The sequence below is a fragment of the Haliotis cracherodii genome, unplaced genomic scaffold, assembly GCF_022045235.1.
Source record: "Haliotis cracherodii isolate W230 unplaced genomic scaffold, xgHalCrac1.p SCAF_2, whole genome shotgun sequence".
Classification (NCBI taxonomy): Eukaryota; Metazoa; Mollusca; class Gastropoda; order Lepetellida; family Haliotidae; genus Haliotis; species Haliotis cracherodii.
In genome coordinates, this window is record NW_027266275.1 from 22,535,451 (window position 1) to 22,557,303 (window position 21,853).

Here is a 21,853-nt window from a genome sequence, read left to right on the forward strand (position 1 = left end):
AGTAAACCTTAAACTGCTACTGCATGATAAAATATTACGTGATAATATTGCTAGGAAAAGTGAAATTATGTCTTTTAGAAGACAAAAAAAATATTAACAAATCCTGAATTCATACAGAGACCATATATACCATATGCTCTCTGGTTTATAGTAATGTGAAAGCAATTAACATAATCAGCTTTTTAACAGCAAGAATATTAAAAGGGGCTACAAGGAACCGTAAGCAGATAAGCATATCTTCGCATTTTAAAAGCACAGATCTAAACTAACAATCTAAAAGAACAATGACTTCAGGGTGTGAAATTGAATGGTACATTTGCACATTCATAAAAGTTGTACATAAATGTCCAAATATTAACCAAAGTAAGGTTTTCGACATAAACATACCTTTGCTATTTCCTGTTATTCACTACTCATGTGCCACAGAAAACTGCGTTCGACTTTTAGGTTTCACGTTTTTAATATCACGAGTTTTGCAGATTTAGACACATGGTGTTATTGTTTGTTGACAGAGACACTGTGTCTGTTTTTCACCGATGTTGTCCGATTATTTATGGCGATTAGAGTTATCTTCTCATAATACAAGGGGGCGCTGCTTCCCAAATACGGAAGTGAACTTTCTACACGTGTTGGAGTGTGTTAGGTTGGTTGTTACGGTATATTTGTCGTCAACTGGTTAAGCGACATAGATTACTGTATAAAAATAGGATTGTGATGAAAGTAATAGCATGCTTGCAACATCTGCTATATAATAAGATCTAGATTTGCTCTGTGGTCGACATTTACCTTATTCAGTCGGTGTAGCTGCTCATGAATATCACGAGAATATCACTGTTGTGTGAGAGACATCGCCTATATGTTGTTACTAAGACTTGTAGACTCTAAATATCGACAGTAGACAGTTCAACCAAAGTAAGTTTATAACTAAGAAAGAGCCAAATGTTAAAATTTGTTTTTACTGACACTATCATATCATTTATGATTTACAAACCCAAGCAAATGTAGATTTCATTCCGCTCCCATGTCGTGAGGATTGCGTTTCAACTCCTAATGGCAAACTGATCGAGAACGAATTAAATCCGCCGGGGAGAAATAGTGGTGTAGTGTTTGTAAATTGAATGTATTGAAGATTGCAGCATCGGCTTCATATTGCAGGGCTGGAGACATGGCTCAAACAGTGGTGACGGCTTTGGGTGTGGTCGGTGTGGCACTGGCAGTTTTTATCAACTTCTCTATCCACAAGATAGAGGAAGGTACATGTTTCGTTCTCTAACTAGGCACTAGACCGGTGACTATTCCACTATTACATGATTAAGCTGCAACCTTAAATTTTAAACTCTATGGGACATGCCCTCATGCAGCAATCCAATTTTCTCATTAATCCGACAATTGGCTATATCCGACACTAATGATGGGAACCGATTATATTAGTGGTATTTAGACCTGTTAATCCGATATTCTCGCACTCTGACTCAGAATTACCGAAATCACTCATTAATCAGTCTCATTAATTCAACAAAGTGATCATCATATATACTCCGTGGTCATCTGCCCGTGAGTACACAGCCCCATATTTTGATGCGAGATGAGTCGGCTAGTAGCTACATATTACAATGGCTGCAAAGAGTTTTGTGTTAAGCTTTAGAGGTTGCAGATTAGAAAACATATTCTGCTGACAATGTAACATAACAATATGAATATTTATTTTTTTTGTTACGTATTTGAATCGTTATCTTTCCAAGGTGTCCAATTTTCGGTCACTAACGTTGATGCTACTTAATTTCACAGTGTCATCTTTTGTACGGTAGTTAAACGTGTAACAACCTTCTTTCACCTGTTTTCTGGTTCAGCAATGTTCAGTGAGTTATGTGCTTCTGTCCACAATGGTTTTCTTTCATGGCCCAATATACAAATCCATGTCACTATGCTGCTGATATTGCCTACTGAGGCACACATGGCTAATTCAGTTGACAGATTCAGAAACAGTGGTTTTAAAGAATCTCTCTTCGTGTGCCAGAATCAGCGATACAGCTTTCACCTTCAACACTGTGGCCTTTTGATAATTTAGGCAGAGCTAGACATACCTTTTTTTTATATTTAGGGGTACAATATTGCACCTTATGATCCTTATTGGTATTTAATTATATTTTTACAAGTGTGTAGTAGTGGGGATGTTTCCTTTCACACAGACTCACCATGGTCTAGTGGATAGAGCATCTACTCAGAGAGCGGAAGGTTTGTGTTTCGATCCCCTGACCGCGTCATACCAAAAGATGTTGAAAGATGGTACTTGTTGTTACCCTGCCTCATGTTCATGATTGACATATTGTTGCCTGAAATAGACATCATAGTTGTTCCTTTGTCCATTTGTTTTCATTTATGATGTTTGTTTCATTTGTTTTCAGGACATGTTGGTGTTTATTACAGAGTAAGTTGATGATTTCTTCATAGCATGATCTGATTATGATACCATGTACATTGCAAATTGTGTCTGACAAAATTGTTACCATGACCATGAGAATGAAAATGAAATAGTGATTTGAGTTTTTTCTTAAACATAGAAATAAGCCCTAAACCTGCTAAATTGACAGACAAACCAACAGGTTTATTCAGGAGTGAAGATCTCATGGCACAGAGTACAACTGAAATCAGCACATCTTTTGTTTGTCCCTAAACAGGAACTGAAGCAAATCTAGCTATCATTTGTTTAGAATGAATGTTTTATTAAAAAACATCTCATAAATGGATATGATCTACAATTTTAGTATTAAGCATGTTAAGTAAATCAGTAATTTTGGTATGACATTTGTAGTTTTTAATATAGGATGTTCATGATGATTGGAAAGGTGTTTATATCTGAGTTATCTTTGAAATAATTGGACGTATTACAAATAAATAGTCATGAAATTTGTATTCAATTTCACCAGAAGTACAGTTAGGACAAATATCATCAAATTGTTTACTGTCTTTTGCTTTGTGAAGCATGTTAACATTAAACTGTGGGGAGATTTTCTGTGTTCACACAGAGCTCTAACAAGTACTTTATCATTTCAACTTGCGATGTACATTTCAGTAAAAAAACACTGTATAAGAATGCTTTTAGAATGTACACAGGGATTTATCTAGACCTGTCTAGAGGCCATGTTGTTAGCGTGTGTTCCAACAGGAACCAACCCAGCTGACAAGCAGAATGTGCTTTTTCGAAAATGTGTTGTCATGGTTACAGGGAGGAGCCTTATTGAGTTCAACAAGTGACCCAGGCTACCATTTCCAGATTCCAGGCTTAACAACTTTCAGATCTGTACAGGTACGTGAAGAAAACAGTTGATGTGTAATTAGAAGTATAGCTTTCCCTGTGTTTCATAAGGAGTGACAAGAATGTTGATGATAAATATTTGTGGAAATGGATGGTACCTGATGTCTACAGTAGTGTGCCATCTTCCTGCCTTTTTGTCATGATTACTGATTTTATAAGAGTATCCTAGTCAAACTAGACTTATTCCTCATGTTCCTTTCCTTCTTTGATTGATATGTCTAGTGTATGACAAGGAATATTTCTTTTTGTCAGAACACGTTTTATATAGGTCATGCCTGAAATATTTCTGTGTTTGTTCAGACAACCTTGCAGACTGATGAAGTGAAGAATGTTCCCTGTGGTACGAGGTAGGTGTCTGAAGCAGTTTGTAAATAAGCTCCCCGTGTAGAATAGGTCTTCAGCAACCCATGCTTGCCATATAAAGCGACTGTGCTTGTTGAAAGAGGGGACTAATGGGATCGGGTGGTAAAACTTGCTGACTTGGTTAATGAATGTCATTACATCCCAGTGGCGTGAATTGATGCATATTATGTCAACCTCTGCATTTTCTGGTCCAGACTCGATTATTTACAGAACACCATTATTTAGCTGGAATATTGCTGAGTGCAGCATTAAACAACAAACAAACAAATGGAAATAAGCTTTTGAAAAAAATAACATTTGCTTGGATAACTCATAGGTGGGAATAACAGCTTTAGACGCTTTGGCTGTAGGAGAATAACTGTTACTGGTATTGCCTATTTTACAACGGTGCTTTTATCTATTGTGGTAGTGTTGCCACAGTAAAATTGATCTTTAAAGTCAGCCCCTCTTTAAGTCCATGGTGTGATTGACGGTTTTCTTTTTCAGTGGAGGAGTGATAATATATTTTGAAAGAATTGAAGTTGTCAACAAATTAAGCGTTTCCTCAGGTGAGCGAACGTTTAACAATACCCATAACATATATTGCCTGAATGTTGTTTCTCTACTGTGTCTTGTATGGCAATTCGCTGTTGCATCCCTTGCGTACGCCAGAAACCTTTGATTGTGGGTTTGGATCCCGGTTCGCCCCAATTATGTTTCTAGGTTTGTCAGCACCATACCTGTACTTGTGGGTTTTACCAAAGTGGTCTATCTTGAGACCTGCATCATTTTGAGTTTTCATCCCACATTAAGCTGACATACCGTGATATGACTTGAATACTGTTCGAAGGGACTCGTGCAGATCCGGGGTAGAAAAGGTTTTCAGCAACCCATGCTTGCTGTTAAAGGTGATCGAGTGGTCAGACTCACTGACTTGGTTGATGTATGTCCTCGTATCCCATGAGATCGATGCTCATGAGGTCAATCACTGGATTGTCTGGTCTAGACTCGATTATTTACAGACCGATGTCATATAGCTGGAATATTGCTGAGTGCGGCATAAAACAACAAACAAGCAAACTGTTCAAAGGGGTGTTACATCTGACTTCCTCCCTCACTGTCACTGAGTCTGTTGTGTATTACTGACTGGGATAGACGGTTCCAGTGCAGAACAGGTCTTCAGTATAGTAACCCATACTTTCTGTCAAATAAAATGTGACCACTTCTCCCATGAACGTGATGAATATGGCGGAAGTGTTTGCATTATGTACTCACCGACAAAAGAAATGTGAATACCATACATGTTGGTTAATATATGAAGAGTTACTCATATTCAACAGATATTAGATTGGTTCAATGCACAAACAAATATACTGGTATGGTGTATGAATGGACACTCATGAACGCAAACGTAGATCCATGACTCGAGATGCACCATCTGTCTCGTGCAGGATTAGCCTGTAAAGTTTGGAAATCACATGCAGCATATCGCAATAGGAATAAGGACACTCTCTGGTAACGCTGATTATTAGTTTTGACATTAAATGGTACACGTAGGAAACATCTCTTCTTTACGTACATACTTCTCTATGTGTTTCTATGGTTCGCGTTTCTTTTGGTGGTGAGTAATTGCCCTTTTGACCTGGATTGTTGCTATTGACAACAAATTTATCAATTTCAGACTTCGTTGCATTAGCAGTGATGCTGATGTTATATAGCTGATCAGGACAAAATATTCACCAAACAATTTCTGCACTGTGATCTAATAGTAAGAGGATTATCAGCATTATAAGAAACTAGTTTCATTTGTAAGGAAGTGTGTTTGATTTGTCTGTTACTTTGAAGTCTTGACTGATGACATACTATTTTTAGACATAGTTGTACAGTGTACCTCATTTTTGCCACGGAATATTTATATGTAGTTTTATTCAACTTCTTCCTAGTTTTCAATGTTGTGAAGAACTACACTGCCGACTATGACAAAACTCTCATCTACAACAAGATCCACCACGAGCTGAACCAGTTCTGTAGCGTTCACAATCTCCAGGAGGTCTACATTGATCTCTTCGGTAAGTGTTGCAGCAATACAAGTTAGTAGGCCTGTTGTATCACATTTTGCACTGATACCATGTGTTCATGTGTTTTAGGCATTCAGTGTTCAAGGTGTCACATGACCCAATCTCTGCGTCCGTCAAATGGAATCAGGAAATTCTCATATTGTGATCCAGAATGTTTATGGATTTAGAAAAAAGATGAAATGAACCAACGATTTATGAGTGATGTTTTTTTAACAGATCAGATTGATGAGAACCTAAAGAAGGCCCTGCAAGAGGATCTGAACACCCTTGCACCAGGACTGACTGTACAAGCCGTCCGAGTCACCAAACCAAAGATCCCAGAAACCATCAGGAAGAACTATGAAGCAATGTGAGTGTATTCTGTTTCTATGTAAGTGTGACTGTTTTATGATAATGTGAATATTTTGTCACTTCAATACCAGGATATATTGAGTTGGAGCGAGATTGTTTCATTGATCAGACCAAAACTGTTCTCAAGGCTTGTGTTTTGGAAATGAAAAGATTGATTGCAATCCAAAATTTGTAGGGATTGCTACAAGTGCAATGTCTCCACTTGATGTCCCTGGTGATGTACAATGGGTTTTTTTGCAGGGAGGCAGAGAAAACCAAGCTGCTCATCAGCATCCAGAGACAGAAGGTCGTGGAGAAGGAGGCAGAGACAGAACGCAAGAAGGCCATCATAGGTATTTCTGGCGCCATAGATCCCGGGTGTTGAGTATTGGTAGTTCATAGTCCCGGGTGTTGAGAATTGGTAATTTGTAGATCATAGTTCATGGGAGTTGAAGATTGGCAGTTCACAGTTCCTAGGTGTTAAATATTGGCAGTTCATAGTTCCTGGGTGTTAAGTATTGGTTGTTCATAGTTCCTGAGGGTTGAGAATTGGTAGTTAATACTTGTTTGGTGTTGAGTATTGGTAGTTCATAGTTCCTGGGTGTTAAGTATTGGTAGTTCATAGTTCCTGTGGGTTGTGTATTGGTAGTTCATAGTTCCTGGGTGTTAAGTATTGGTAGTTCATAGTTCCTGGGTGTTAAGTATTGATAGTTCATAGTTCCTGGGGGTTGAGTATTAGTGTGTTAGGTAATTGTAGTTCATATTTCCGGGGTGTTAAGTATTGGCAGTTCAATATTCATGGGTGTTGAGCATTGGTAGTTAATACTTGCTGGGTGTTGAGTATTGGTAGTTAATACTTGCTGGGTGTTGAGTATTGGTAGTTAATATTTGCTGGGTGTTAAGTATTGGTAGTTAATACTTGCTGGGTGTTGTGTATTGGTAGTTCATAGTTCCTGGGTGTTGTGTATTGGTAGTTAATAGTTCCTTGGTGTTGTGTATTGGTAGTTCATAGTTCCTGGGTGTTAAGTATTGGTAGTTCATAGTTCCTGGGTGTTGAGTATTGGTAGTTCCTGGTGTTAAGTATTCATAGTTTGGAGTTCCTGGGTGTTAAGTATTGGTAGTTCATAGTTCCTTGGTGTTAAGTATTGGTAGTTCATAGTTCCTTGGTGTTAAGTATTGGTAGTTCATAGTTCCTTGGTGTTAAGTATTGGTAGTTCATAGTTCCTTGGTGTCAAGTATTGGTAGTTCATAGTTCCTTGGTGTTAAGTATTGGTAGTTCATAGTTCCTTGGTGTTAAGTATTGGTAGTTCAAAGTTCCTGGGTGTTGACCCCTGGTAGTTCGTAGTTCCTGGATGTTAAGTATTACCTCAGGACCACATGGTTAAGCCTTTGACAACATTTGATATGTTTTTCCCGCAACAGAGGCAGAGAAGGTGGCTTTAGTGGCCAAGATTCAGTGGGAACAGAAGGTGATGGAGAAAGAGTCTGAGAAGCGGATGTCACTGATTGAAGGTAAGAGGAAACAATCTTCTCTCAGGGTTCTTCAACAGATGAATCAGCTCCTGTACATTTAGCTCACCTGCTTCAGAAGGTGGAACACCATATTCTCCTGAGCTGTCAAAGATGAATCAGTTCCTGTACATTTAGCTCACCTGCTTCAGAAGGTGGAACACAATATTCTCCGCAGCTGTCAAAGATGGATCAGCTGCTGTATAGTTAGCTAACCTGGTAACGAAGGTGGAATACAATATGATCCCTGCTCTGTCACAGAGGAATCAGCTGCTGTATAGTTAGCTTACCTGGTACAGAAGGTGGAACTCCATCTTCTTCTGGGTTGTCACTTATGAATCGGCTGATTGACAATCAATAAAGTGAACAGTTGCATGGATGAACACACTAATGATGTCTCTTAAAGAATATTTTTTCCACAGGTGTCACCAAGACTTTCCAAAATGAAAGTATCAGAATTCCAAGTTTTTGTATGTTATTGTCAAAGAACTATATTTTGTAACTCATCCTGCGTTACTCCTAAATACATTTACTGCTGTTTTTTTACAGTAAGACAAAGTTGTGTGAAATCAAGCTGAAAAAGAAGTTGTTCCGACTAGTTGTGTGGCTAATCCTGTCACATAGCGCCCACATGACCATGGAAGTGATGATGTCACGGATCCTCACATTACTGCTTGTCAACCAGACTGACAAGTCGTGTATAATAAAGCTCCAGCTAATCTACAGGCATCCTCTTTGCTTGGTCTCTCTTCAGTATTTATTTGCGATTTATTTCATTCTTTTGGATTATGTCTTCACGTCCTACCATATATTTTTGCCATCACATCAATATGTTGCTCATGATGATGGCTACAAGTCCCTGTAAAAATCATTGTTATGTTGTTTCAGTTAGTCATTTTGAATTTCCCATGTGGTCACATTCTCGTGTCTCATGTCTTTTATTCTTTATTGTTACTTGGTTATTCTTTTATATTTTTCATACCAAAAGCTCCCTGACTGGTAATTAAAGTGTTTTTCACTTTTATACTGCATAATTTTATCATTTTACTGCCCTGTTTTGGGGCTAAAAACTGCCTTAACATTCTCTTTTTTTGTTGTTGTCCAACTTGTAATTATGGCCTCTGGTTAAATCGCAGATTTTTGATTTCTCATTTAAATCACTGCTACGGTGAGAAGTCTAGCAGGAACCCCCACCCCTTGTTTTTGGACTGAATCAACCTTTGCTCCATGGTGTAGCTACTTGCTTCTGCTCGCCATCTCACCACCTTGCTTCATGGTGTAGCTACCAGCTTCTGCTCGCCCATCTCACCACCTTGCTTCATGGTGTAGCTACCAGCTTCTGCTTGCCCCTCTCACCTCCTTGCTTCATGGTGTAGCTAGCAGTTTCTGCTTGCCCCTCTCACCACCTTGCTTCATGGTGTAGCTACCAGCTTCTGCTCGCCCATCTCACCACCTTGCTTCATGGTGTAGCTACCAGCTTCTGCTTGCCCCTCTCACCTCCTTGCTTCATGGTGTAGCTAGCAGTTTCTGCTTGCCCCTCTCACCACCTTGCTTCATGGTGTAGCTACCAGCTTCTGCTCACCCTTCTCACCACCTTGCTCCATGGTCTAGCTACTAGCTTCTGCTCGCCCCTCTCACCACCTTGCTTCATGGTGTAGTTACCAGCTTCTGCTCGCCCTTCTCACCACCTTGCTCCATGGTGTAGCTACCAGCTTCTGCTCGCCCCTCTCACCACCTTGCTTCATGGTGTAGTTACCAGCTTCTGCTCGCCCCTCTCACCACCTTGCTCCATGGTGTAGTTGCCAGCTTCTGCTCCCCCTCTCACCTCCTTGCTTCATCGTGTAGCTACCAGTTTCTGCTCGCCCCTCTCACACCTTGCTTCATGGTGTAGCTACCAGCTTCTGCTCGCCCCTCTCACCTCCTAGCTTCATGGTGTAGCTACCAGCTTCTGCTCGCCCCTCTCACCTCCTAGCTTCATGGTGTAGCTACCAGCTTCTGCTCACCCTTCTCACCACCTTGCTCCATGGTGTAGCTACCAGCTTCTGCTCACCCCTCTCACCACCTTGCTTCATGTTGAGTTACCAGCTTCTGCTCGCCCCTCTCACCTCCTTGCTTCATGGTGTAGCTACCAGTTTCTGCTTGCCCCTCTCACCACCTTGCTTCATGGTGTATCTACCTGTTTCTGCTCGCCCTTCTCACCACCTTGCTTCATGTTGAGTTACCAGCTTCTGCTCGCCCCTCTCACCTCCTTGCTTCATTGTGTAGCTACCAGTTTCTGCTTGCCCCTCTCACCACCTTGCTTCATGGTGTATCTACCTGTTTCTGCTCGCCCTTCTCACCACCTTGCTTCATGGTCTAGCTACTAGCTTCTGCTCGCCCCTCTCACCACCTTGCTTTTCCAGGTACCCCCAGGTTTCTCAAAAGCCTGCACTCAGCAGGCCCTCAGACACTCTAGGATGTCAAATTCTCAAGAGCTCCCGCTAGAGACCCGTGCCACACTTATCATTGTGTCCCTGTCGTCTAGTTCTGGGTAGAAGCCGTCCATGCAGACATCTACGCCTACCCAGGAGCCTTTGATTTCCCTGATGTCGACACTTGCCCAAGCATGTCCTATTCTGTCTGTGCCTACACCTGCACCTCCGGGCCTTACACAGCACTTCCTCATGTGCCTGCATCTTCAACCCTTCGGGGTTTGGTATTCCGACTGGCTTCCCACCAATGCTCATGCCGTTCAAGCAGGTGCTGCCCTGGCCTCTACCGGCACCCTACATGGACCTGGCTTGGATGCAAGCTTTCATGAAGTCTGGGTTCCATCAGTCATTGGCTCCTCAGCTGTTTCCTACACCTGTAGCACCTCCACTCCAGCTGCCACCTTTGCCTGCGCTGTTGTTTCTAGTGTCTTCCTCGTGCTGTGGATGAGGATCTCCATCGCATGACTGGCTCCTCCAAGCCTACCATCAGCATCCCAGACATGTGGTTGGCTTTGGAGACGGATATTCGGTGCTCTCTTAAACCTTTGTCTGCTCTATCTTCATCTTGAGCCATTGATCAGGACCTGACAGGCACTAATCCTAATTGGATGGATCATCTGAGGACAGTTATGGTCTACCAGCAACATCAGATAGATCACATGCACAATGATCTCAAGGCTGCTCTGGCTGAGATCACTTCGACTCACTGCCTTGGCTACCTGGCTTTAACTGAGCAAGGGACTGGGACTCCAAGCTACTATGCCAACCTTGGTCCGCATCTTCCCTTTCAAAGGAGAGGTCTCCGATACGCACTCCTGTGTTTCTAGCTACGCTCGGGACAAGGTTGCCCTCAATGCTTCAGAACATGTGTCTCACTACACATGCCACGAGTCCTCCAAGGTTGGGAACTATCAGCCATGACAGGCCTCTTTCAAGGACCACTCCTAGGACACCCCATCTTTTCATGGCAAAGGAGAGGGTAAGAGAAGACAACAAGGCAACTACCATCCTCGTCGAGGTAAGTACCAGGACAAGGATGGTCCGCTTAAGTCCAGACATCAACGACTGCAAACTCCCACCCCCAGTCATTCCAGAAATTGACACCAATGTAGGTGGGAGACTTGGCCGATTTTGTCAAAATTGGGCCATCTTGGATGGCCCCTATGTGACGAACATCCTCCGCCAGGGGAATCGTCACTCACTGCTTTCAGATCTTCCCCTGACTACCTCACCGCTGTCATGCATTTACCCTCAAAATCAACATCAGCATATGTCGGACAACATCAACATATTACTAAACAAAAAGGCCATAGAGATTGTAGATGCCCCTGCCATAACACCAGGCTTCTACCCTCCCGTATTCCTTGTTCCCAAAAAGGACTCGGACAATCTACGGATGATCCACAATCTGTCAATATTCTATAAGCGTTATCTTGAATGCCCCCCGTATTTCCGGATGATAATGTTGAGGTTGCTCAAGAACCAGAATCCAGCGTCCTACCGTCGCACCTCAGACCTCATCTCCTGTGTTGGATAGTGGAGTTGAATGTCTTAGGAGTCTCCTTGACTGAGCCAATGCCTACTTTATGCCTGTTTGTAGACACCTGGAGGACCAGACTGCTTCAGGGCTGTGGGCTGATGATAAGCCCACATGGCACATAAACAACCTGGAACTGGAAGTGCTCATTCTGGCAATATCTCACTTGCAGAATCGTCTCCAGAATGCCATGGTAGCCTTCTCAACAGACAACATCACAGTGGTCTGGTGTCTAAGCTACCTGTGTACAAAGCACTTTCACTCAATGCTGTTTCCATCTGGTAGATTGACTGGTCTTGCAATTTCTTGTCCAGCATATCAGAACAGGTTGCCATAATTTCCTCACGGATGCTCTGTCCAGGCCAGGACAAGGTGGCTCCCATGGAGTGGAAGCTCCTCCCCCCCGAAGTCTTCAACCTGGTGTGTCAGCTTCTCGGCTATCCAGTCAGTCCCTTGGGAAGGCCTAAGAGCATACACTTTTCCACCACCTGTACTTCATTCCAGGGTGCTTCAAAAGATCAGGGCAACCCAGGGGCCTCGTTCTGATTTTGATCGTGCCAAGCAGGTTTCATATGCACACCTGCTGCAGCTTCAAAGGGCCTTTGGCGCCAAGAGCTCCTCGGCTAGAACAGCCAAAGCCATAGCCATGGTACATAGACCTTCTCCCCCGAGACTGTATGATGACAAGTGGCCACCCTTTGAGTCATTTTGTAAGTAGGAGCATCAGGATTCCTACTTCTGAGTCTCCAATTCTTGGCACAATTCCTTCTTTTTTTTGCACAGCTAACAACACCTCAAGGGCAGCACCATTGCTACAACACTCCACATGAGATCCGAGCAACTGCTTCATCAGATCCATCATGGAAGGATCCTTCTGGAGATCCGACAGTTTTCGCCAGCCACTACCTGAGGGACGTGGCCTTAGACAACTGCGAGGCCGTCCACATTTTTGGTCCTCTGGTCATTGACCAGCAAGTCGGTTAGTCAGTTTTAGACTCTAGCATCTGCTGTTTTCTTCTACTGTTCTTTTACCTGGATTTCTACATTCCTCATGGGGGCACGGGGACGGCCAGTCGTCTATGTCGTCGCTATTCGCTGTGCAGCGTTGCGTCGCTTGGGCACACCAGAAACCTATGATTGTGGGTTCAAATCCCGGTTCGTCCCGATTATGTTTCTAGGTTTGTCAGCACCATACACGTGCTCGTGGGTTTCATCGAAGTGGTAAGTGTCTAAGACCTGCATCACTTTGGGCTTTCCTCCCATATTAAGCTGACATGCCGTGATATAATTGTAAAGCTGTTAAAAGCAGCGTTAAACCCAACTCACTCTCTCTACATTCCTCACACTCTCGGTTTTACTCTGGCGGGAATGGTTGCCTTGGTTCTAGTTATGGCAAAAGGATGATGTGACAGTTGCCTGGACTTTTTGACGGAGTCTCCTGAGGATCACATCTAAAGGTTTGCCCACCTCCATACTGTCCAATTCAGCTGCATTAAGGAGTAATGCGTGATTAATTTTTAAAAAGCTAGATTTTTAAAAAATTTGTATGCATATTGTGCATTACTACGTCTAAAATGGCCCACCCGTCGCAGAGTTGCCTCCCCACGGTGTTAAGATCAAGCAGTAATGTGTTGTTCCATGACATCATCACTTCCATGGGCTCTGTGTGAAGGGATTAGCCACACAACTAGTTGGAATAACTTCTTTTTCATCTGAACCTCACACAGCTTCATCTTTCTTAAAAAATAACCCAGCAGTAAATGTATTAAGGTTTAATGCCGGATAAGTATACAAATGTAAAAAATATTAAGATTTTACTGAATAATGTTTTTGGGGATCACCACAAGAATTGTTCATGTCATTGTGGGGGCACGGGTGGCCCAGTCGTCTAAGGCACCGCAATTCACTGTGCAGAGTTGCGTCCCTTGGGTACGCCAGAAACCTATGATTGTGGGTTCGAATCCCGGTTTGCCCCGATTATGTTTCTAGGTTTGTCAGCACCATACTTGTGCTCGTGGGTTTAACCTAAGTGGTAAACGTCTAAGACCTGCATCACTTCGGGCTTTCCTTCCACATTAAGCTGACACGCCGTGATATGACTGGAATACTGTTAAAAGCGGCGTTAAACCCAACTCACTCACTCACTCACTCATGTCATTGTGGACTACTCATATTGTGACTGTATAGACTCCACCCATCTGGCCCGCGAGAAGGCGAAGGCTGATGCAGAATCCTACAAGGCACAGATGGAGGCAGACTCCAACATGGTAAGAATAGGCGGGACCCTGATATTGATGTGCAACTGCACTTTTTCACATTATTAGTAGCAAACTCATTAAATTTATTTTTAACTCTGATCACAATATTTCTGTGTGAACATCTGAAAAACTCTTCATAGAAGGTCTACCCCGTGCAGATCTGGATTAGAATTGATCTTCAACAACCTATGCTTGTTGTTAGAGGCGACTAACGGGATGGAGCCATCAGGCTCTCTGAATTGGTTGATGTATGTCATCTAACTTGCATAGATGGATTCCCATGATGTCAATCACTGGATTGTCTGGTCCAGATTTGATTACTTACAGACCTCAGAACTTTTTTCTATTGCCCTATGATGGTGCTGTCGATAGGAATTATAGAATGCCAATATCATTGTTGATAGTAGGTCTAACAACGATAGTTTCAATAGTTGTAATAAGTTATGAGCATGATAAATAAAGCATAAATCAAGCGAATTTCACACCTGTCTGTTGTGTTGACACCTGTCTGTTGTGTTGACACCTGTCTGTTGTATTGGTAGGCAAGGATTACCACAGCTACAGATTAGATTCGCTTTGATTGAGGCCAGCAAGAGGGAGGAAAATGGCCGACATGTAGATTGTCAGCAATGCTTTATTCATTTTTATTACATTGATTACTTTGATTATCAAGCATTCAAGTTGGTTTACTTCTATCTCAATACTGTTACAATAGTACGGGCTACTATTGCAATACAATCGCAATAGTGAAAATAGCCCCAATAGTCACCTCTACTTCCATCATGTATAGTTCCCTCGTCATGCTGAAGACCTGGGTTCGATTCCCGACATGGGAACAATGTGTGAAGCTCATTTCCGGTGTTCCCCTCCATGATATTGCTGGAATATTGCTTTGAAGTGGGATATAAGGGATTTATTCTGCTCCTCACAAATTCATGTGCAGCCAGTATTGCTCATAGTGGGGTATGAAAGATTTATTCCCCCGCTGAGAAATTTATTACCCTCCAAGGTGGGTTACACAGTATTTTATCACAATCACGTGGACCAATCAGATCTCATCATTCTGACATTGAGGTATGATAATGTTGTTTACCTGGAGAGCTGGTATGTAAACTATTTTCAAGAGAAATTCTGTTTGTATGTAGACTGTTTGAAGGTGTCTTGATACAGCCGTGAGTAACTAAGACATTTCTGTTGCCAGAAAAAACTAACCCCCGAGTACCTGGAGATGATGAAGTACCAGTCCATAGCCCAGAACAGCAAAATTTACTTTGGTAACAGTATTCCTGGCATATTCCTGGACAGCTTTGGGATACCTTCAGTATCAGCATCAGCATCAGATGGGGCAGACAAAGGTGGAGACAAGGGGGCGACTGGAAAGGTACCGAGAAACATGATCGATTTGGTCTTTGTGTGTTAACATTGTGTCACATTTCTGTGAGTGTGTGAGTTTATGTTGCATCAGGACTTGCAGCACTCAGCATCTTGTGTGTCATCCTTTCCTCAATGTGGGATGCTGGCTCATAATATCAGCCACTGGTTTGTCTGGCTTATGTCAAAACTAGTTGCACGATTTACCAGCCTTTACTATGGATTGTTAGTGATCAAACATGCCTTTCACACCAACACTCTTTCCACACAAACACTCCTTTCAGACTGACAGTCCTTCCACACAAACACTCCTTCCACACAAACACTCCTTTCAGACTAACAGTCCTTCCAAAAAACCAGTCCTTCCATGCAGACTCTCCTGCCAAACCGACACTCCTACACAGACGCTCTTTCCATGCAGGCACTCCTTCCACGCAGACATTCCTTCCACGCAGACTCTCTTTTCAGACTAACAGTCCTTCCAAAAACACAGTCCTTTCAGACTAACAGTCCTTCCACACAAACACTCCTTTCACATGGACACTCCTTCCACGCAGACGCTCCTTCCACACAGACAATCCTTCCACACAAACACTCCTTCCACACAGACACTCCTTCCACGCAGACACTCCTTCCATGCAAACACTTCTTCCACACAGACGCTCCTTCCACGCAGGCACTCCTTCCACACAGACACTCCTTCCATGCAGACGCTCCTTCCACGCAGACACTCCTTCCACACAAACACTCCTTCCACACAGACACTTCTACACAGATGCTCCTTCGACGCAGGCACTCCTTCCACACAGACACTCCTTCCATGCAGACGCTCCTTCCACACAGACACTCCTTCCATTCAGACGCTCCTTCCACACAGGCGCTCCTTCCATGCAGACGCTCCTTCCACGCAGACGCTCCTTCCATGCAGACGCTCCTTCCACGCAGACGCTCCTTCCACACAGACACTCCTTCCACATAGGCGCTCCTTCCATGCAGACGCTCCTTCCACGCAGACGCTCCTTCCATGCAGGCGCTCCTTCCATGCAGACGCTCCTTCCACACAGACACTCCTTCCATGCAGACACTCCTTCCACATAGGCACTCCTTCCATGCAGACGCTCCTTCCACGCAGGCGCTCCTTCCACACAGACACTCCTTCCACGCAGACGCTCCTTCCACGCAGACATTCCTACACAGAAGCTCCTTCCACGCAGGCACTCCTTCCACACAGACACTCCTTCCACACAGACGCTCTTGCCACAGACACTCCTTCCACACAGACGCTCCTACACAGAAGCTCCTTCCACGCAGGCACTCCTTCCACACAGACACTCCTTCCACAAAGACTCTCCTTCCACAAAGACTCTCCTTCCACGCAGACACTCATTCTGTGATGATGTCCATGTTTCAGGGAAAGATGTAATTTGTGGCCATGACGAGGAGGAGGTGTTGGGGACATCGACACGGGGGACATCAGTGGTGATGCTGTCACACTTTGCTCAATCTGAATCCTAGCAGCACATTGGCACTGGTGTCCAGCTTGTACCACACCTGCTATAGGTGGCCTTCTACTGAACAGTCCAGGAGAAAAGAACAAAATGAAACTTGATTTCCAGGAGTAATTTAGTTCGTTACCTTAGTGTTGTTCAAGAATTTGATCTCCAACATTTATTTCAACTTTTACTTTTACATCAAATTACCACCAATCAATTGTAATTTTCTGAATATTTATTTATACAGTAATTGTTTATGTATACAGAGCTTACACCAATTATTTGTCTTTAAAAATTCAGCAGTTAAATTCCATGTAGGATTTTTTAAGATGGTCAGTGCTCTGCTGAAAGGTGTGAAGATTATGTCAATTTTATCATGTATATATGTGGATGAGAATGTTGTGTGTGGACCATGTGTTAGGGTGCCGCCGAAGGGATGACTTTCTTCAGCAACACTTCTTGTGTCAAACCTTGATAGCTAACCAAGAAAAAATCATGTTTTAAAAACGTCTTTTCTGAAGAATCACTCCTACCATTGTTAGATCAATTTGGTGAAGGGTGTTTGTTTTTATGCCTTTTCTCAGAAGAGGAGAGAGCATCTCTACTGTTCGATGTTGTCACTTGTAAAACTTCCATGTGAGACCTGCGCATCTGTGTGTATGTCCTGGTTGTTGGGGTGGGGAGACGTCAGCATCACCATGCATCACACCATCACTCTGTCTTACATCTACATCCACTTGAGAAGCATCATAACTCTATGTGAATGGGACTGTCATCGCTACTGACATCCTCTCTTGAGTGGTACAGGACTCTGGGCTAAGTTAGCTTCCCGTCAACCAGCATCTTCATAACTCCATGTGAATGGGACTGTCGTCACTACAGCCTGGCTTCACTATTGACGTCCTCTTCTGAGAAGGACTGGACTGTGGAACGAATGGAGTCCTGCCAAGTTAGGTTCAAGGCAACTTCACCAATTTGTTATCTGCTAATTTGAATTTTATGATGATGTACATCAGTTGGTGATTCCCCACCCTGACCACACAGAGACAATGTTTCACATTGTTTCACACATGGCACTGATAATGTAATCAGACCCTGACCACACAGAGACAATGTTTCACATTGTTTCACACATGGCACTGATTATGTAATCAGACCTTGACTGGCCACACTGTGGAGCACATCCCTCTTTAATATTTGTCTTGCAGTAGAAGTGAGTGAAGTTGATGTTGTGAGCTGTAAGATGTACATTTTAACCTGACATGTTGTTTAGTGGCTGGCTGTGTGTAGTTCAGCTCATCTTGTAGAGCCACGTGTGTATCACAGGTGTGTGGCACAGGTATACGGTACAGGTGTGTGTGTGTGTGGCACAGGTATATGTGTGTATCACAGATGTGCATCACAGGTGTGTGTGTGGGGCACAGGTATACACTATGTGTGTGTGTGTGGCACAGGTATATGTGTGTTTCACAGGTGTGTTATCACAGGTATATGTGTGTTTCACAGGTATATGTATGTGTGTGCATGTGTGTGTGTGTCAATGCAGGTAACAGGTGCCTGTTGTTTGCACATTTATTCACCAATGCTAGAAATTAGGAATTTAGATTTCACGTTTTGTTATCATACAATGATGCTCTTTGGAACTTGTTTTCTGATCATCCATCTTGAGTTCTCGATTGTGTGGTATCAGACTACTTCTGTGAGTATCATGCAGGACATTATGCCTCCCCAAGACTAACCTGTGTGCTTAGTGTTACTCTTTGCTGCTTGGACATAGCTTGCCGGACCTGATGTCTGTTCCACATGTCACATTGAACACAGGTGCAGTGTCCCTGGTTGATACCCCACATAGATGGTTAGGACATTGCCGAATAACTTATAAAAATGTTGAAGAGTCCCATCTCCTTACTCATGCAGTGTTGAGTTTGATCAGAAGGAACATCTCACTCATGCAGTGTTTAGTTTGATCAAAAGGAACGTCTCACTCATGCAGTGTTTAGTTTCATCTCACTCATGCAGTGTTTAGTTTCATCAAAAGGAACATCTCACTCATGCAGTGTTTAGTTTCATCAAAAGGAACATCTCACTCATGCAGTGTTTAGTTTGATCAAAAGGAACATCTCACTCATGCAGTATTTAGTTTCATCTCGATCATGCAGTGTTTAGTTTGATCAGATTAAACATCTCACTCATGCAGTGTTTAGTTTTTAATTCCACTTCATTTGTGTTGGCATTGGTATTAACAACCAATATACTGGCTTACCGTATTCAACGTAATAAGCGCCCCACTCTAATAGGCGCCCACGGCGATATTTGCTAATATATTGGCTAGTGAACAATCCCAATTAGCACCCCTTCCGATTAATCAATGTACACAAGACTTATTTATTCATGTATAATACACACTCGTGTGTTATATGCACCCTTAACTATGGGCAATTAATTTCTGGAAAATATATATGTCGTATGTAAACATTTCAGGCTGTCAGCATAAACCACGAAATGTACGATCTTTCAACTCTGTTTTTTTTTCACCAAAGTAATATTCTAATAAGAGCCCCCTATTTCGAATTTTGAGAGCGGCCTGGGCGCTTGTTACGTCAAATAAGGTAATTGTTTATGATAACAGAATTGGTAATTCATGGACAAAAGACACCTAGGGAAGTATGATAGAAAATCAGTGGCAGCAAACTGTGAAATAGGTAATGTTTTGTGGGCATGTCCCCATTTTAAACCATGAATTGTGGTCTTTTCTGATGGAAACATGGCAGCATTCAGTAGTCAGGCTCATGGTGTCTAACTTTTCCGGTGTTGTTGATGATGCTCAGCTGAACATATGGCTGAACATATATGCAAGGTGGAAACTCCTGGGCCCACTTGCACAAAGCGATCTTAGCGCTAAGACTATTGTAAGCCTATGCTAAAGTATGGTAGTTACGATCATCTTAGCGCTAAGATCGCTTTGTGCAAGTGGGCCCTGGTCATTAATGTAAGGCTTACGTTTGATTCCATGCCGTGATAACCTGCCATTTCCCTTGCCACAGTCCCCATCACCTGCTGATGCTGCTGCTTGTGCATCAAGTCCATCGATGAGGTTGTTACAAAACTCTGTTGAACACTCGAACACTCTCAGGACTGAAACTGTCACTTTATGTTTTCATCACCAGACCATGAAGGTCTGTTTAGTGTGAGCTTCGTTAGACTAAGTACATTCAGAGTTGTGTTTATTTGTTGGTATTTTGACACACCGGAATAGTTTTAAAAGTTGAAGAAATGAAATGTAATACATTAAGCTCATGGGAATTTGTACATCCGGATGTATGGGTAAAGAATGTGTCTTATCAACTTTTCTTGTTTTTTTTAAGTGTCACCTGTGTTTGTTTGTGAAATTTTAAGAGGTAATATTTGTGTGAATGTGGATGTCTGAGGTGTGTATATTTTGATCCTGAGGTCATAGCTCTCCATTATTGGTACATGTTATCAGTGTAAAGTATATTCACACAATATTTATAAACTTTGAAATTTCTTCATTTGGTTTCATAAGGAATAGTTTATGAAACATTTCATTGAATTAATTTCAATTAACTGCACATTTCAGAGAGGGTGGTGAATTTGTAACCTAAACAGAACATTTGATTTCAAAGTGTTTCCTTTTGTATAAATACATAACAGAATTATGGTTGAGAGAAGGATGAGAGCTTGTCATTGGCTTCAGCTCCAGGGAATGACCGCCATTGACCTGCTCCAGTGTCAACACATTACTCAGATGTTTTTTGTACACTTGTATAATTCCTTCATTCTTATGAAAATAAAATATTTTTATACAACAGTATTATCTTTTTCTGTTGGCTGGTGGTATACAAGAGATGGTACATGGCCAGAAGCCTGTCACAAAGTGATCTTAAGTTGATGTAGAGATGTAGCTCTAGACTTCTATATAATATAGACTTAAAATAGTTGTAGCTCTAGACTAAATATAAAATAGTTGTAGCTCTAGACTAAATATTACACACTTAAAATAGTTGTAGCTCTAGAATTCAGCATAACTTACTAAAATAGTTTTATTTCTAGACTAATTATTACATACTTACAATATCTATAGCTTAAAATAGTTGTAGCTATTTACTCTGTACAACAGACTTAAAATAGTTATAGATCTTGACTCATTAGAACATAAGACTTAAAACAGTTGCAGCTCTTGACTCAGAGTAACATACATTAAATAGTTGTAACTCCTGACTAAATATAGCCTAATAGTTGTAGCTCTAGATTAAAAATCAAACTTGAAATGGTTGTAGCTCAAGACTCGGAGTAACCTAAACTTCAAATATACTGAACTGCAAAAGAAAGTTCACTTCATGAAAATAATTCATGAAAATACCTTATCTTTTTGTTTTTGGTATGTCATCTTTTAACATTAGTCTGTATCCAAGTTTAATGTAAACGGCAAAAAAGTGACACCATTTATGGATTTAGTGGGTCGCCAAAACGCAGCTAAGCAAATGTCCTTGGTACTATGTCCCGAATGCTTTCCACGAAAATCAAAATTCACTTGTGTTTCCTTGTGCGTTTTCTGATAAACGGCACCCCAATACGTGGATCCAACATTCGTGTATCGATACAAGCACCATGCCAAGACTTAAGGAGAATCAGAGAAAACAGGCTTTAGGGCGACTGCATCTAATATGGTGGTAGCTCTTGACTCCGTCTAAAAGACTTACACTAGTTGTAGCTCCAGGCGAAGTATAACGATGACCAACAATAGTTGTGTGACCACCTTTGTGGACTTGTGGCAAGACCATCTTCCCTGAGAGTGTAGTGGTTCGTTGCACTGGTCGCGTCATACCAAAAGACGTTAAAAGATTGTACTTTTTGCTTATCCAGCGTGACGTCCGGCTTCAAGGGGGTATAACTAGGACTGTTCGTATCGGAGTCTGTGCCGAGTCCGAGTAGGGTATCCATCGTAAAGTGAACTTGCACGCACGCACGCACGCACGCACGCACGCACGCACACGGAGCTATATAAGTGCAATAATATTGTAGACTACGATCAACCCCATTTCACCTCACAATAGCTGCAGCTCTAAAATGGTGTTGGGTAGCGAGACCCAAGTCAGAAGCCGTCACATGACACAGCTGATGCTTCCA

The 21,853-nt window shown here is 42.3% G+C and overlaps 1 protein-coding gene across 1 annotated transcript; it reads left to right on the top strand.

Moving 5' to 3' along the window:
• The first annotated feature begins 578 nt into the window (after positions 1–578).
• LOC139467425 (erlin-1-like) lies at positions 579–18,043 on the top strand. The gene is made up of 13 exons (XM_071248988.1): positions 579–643; positions 1,156–1,253; positions 2,406–2,428; positions 3,227–3,307; positions 3,617–3,663; positions 4,166–4,227; positions 5,602–5,727; positions 5,953–6,085; positions 6,328–6,419; positions 7,489–7,578; positions 13,771–13,850; positions 15,043–15,222; positions 16,624–18,043. Exons 2-13 carry the CDS (start codon positions 1,166–1,168, stop codon positions 16,633–16,635), a joined length of 1,014 nt encoding a protein of 337 aa, XP_071105089.1. The 5' UTR covers positions 579–643; positions 1,156–1,165; the 3' UTR covers positions 16,636–18,043.
• Positions 18,044–21,853: the final 3,810 nt, after the last annotated feature.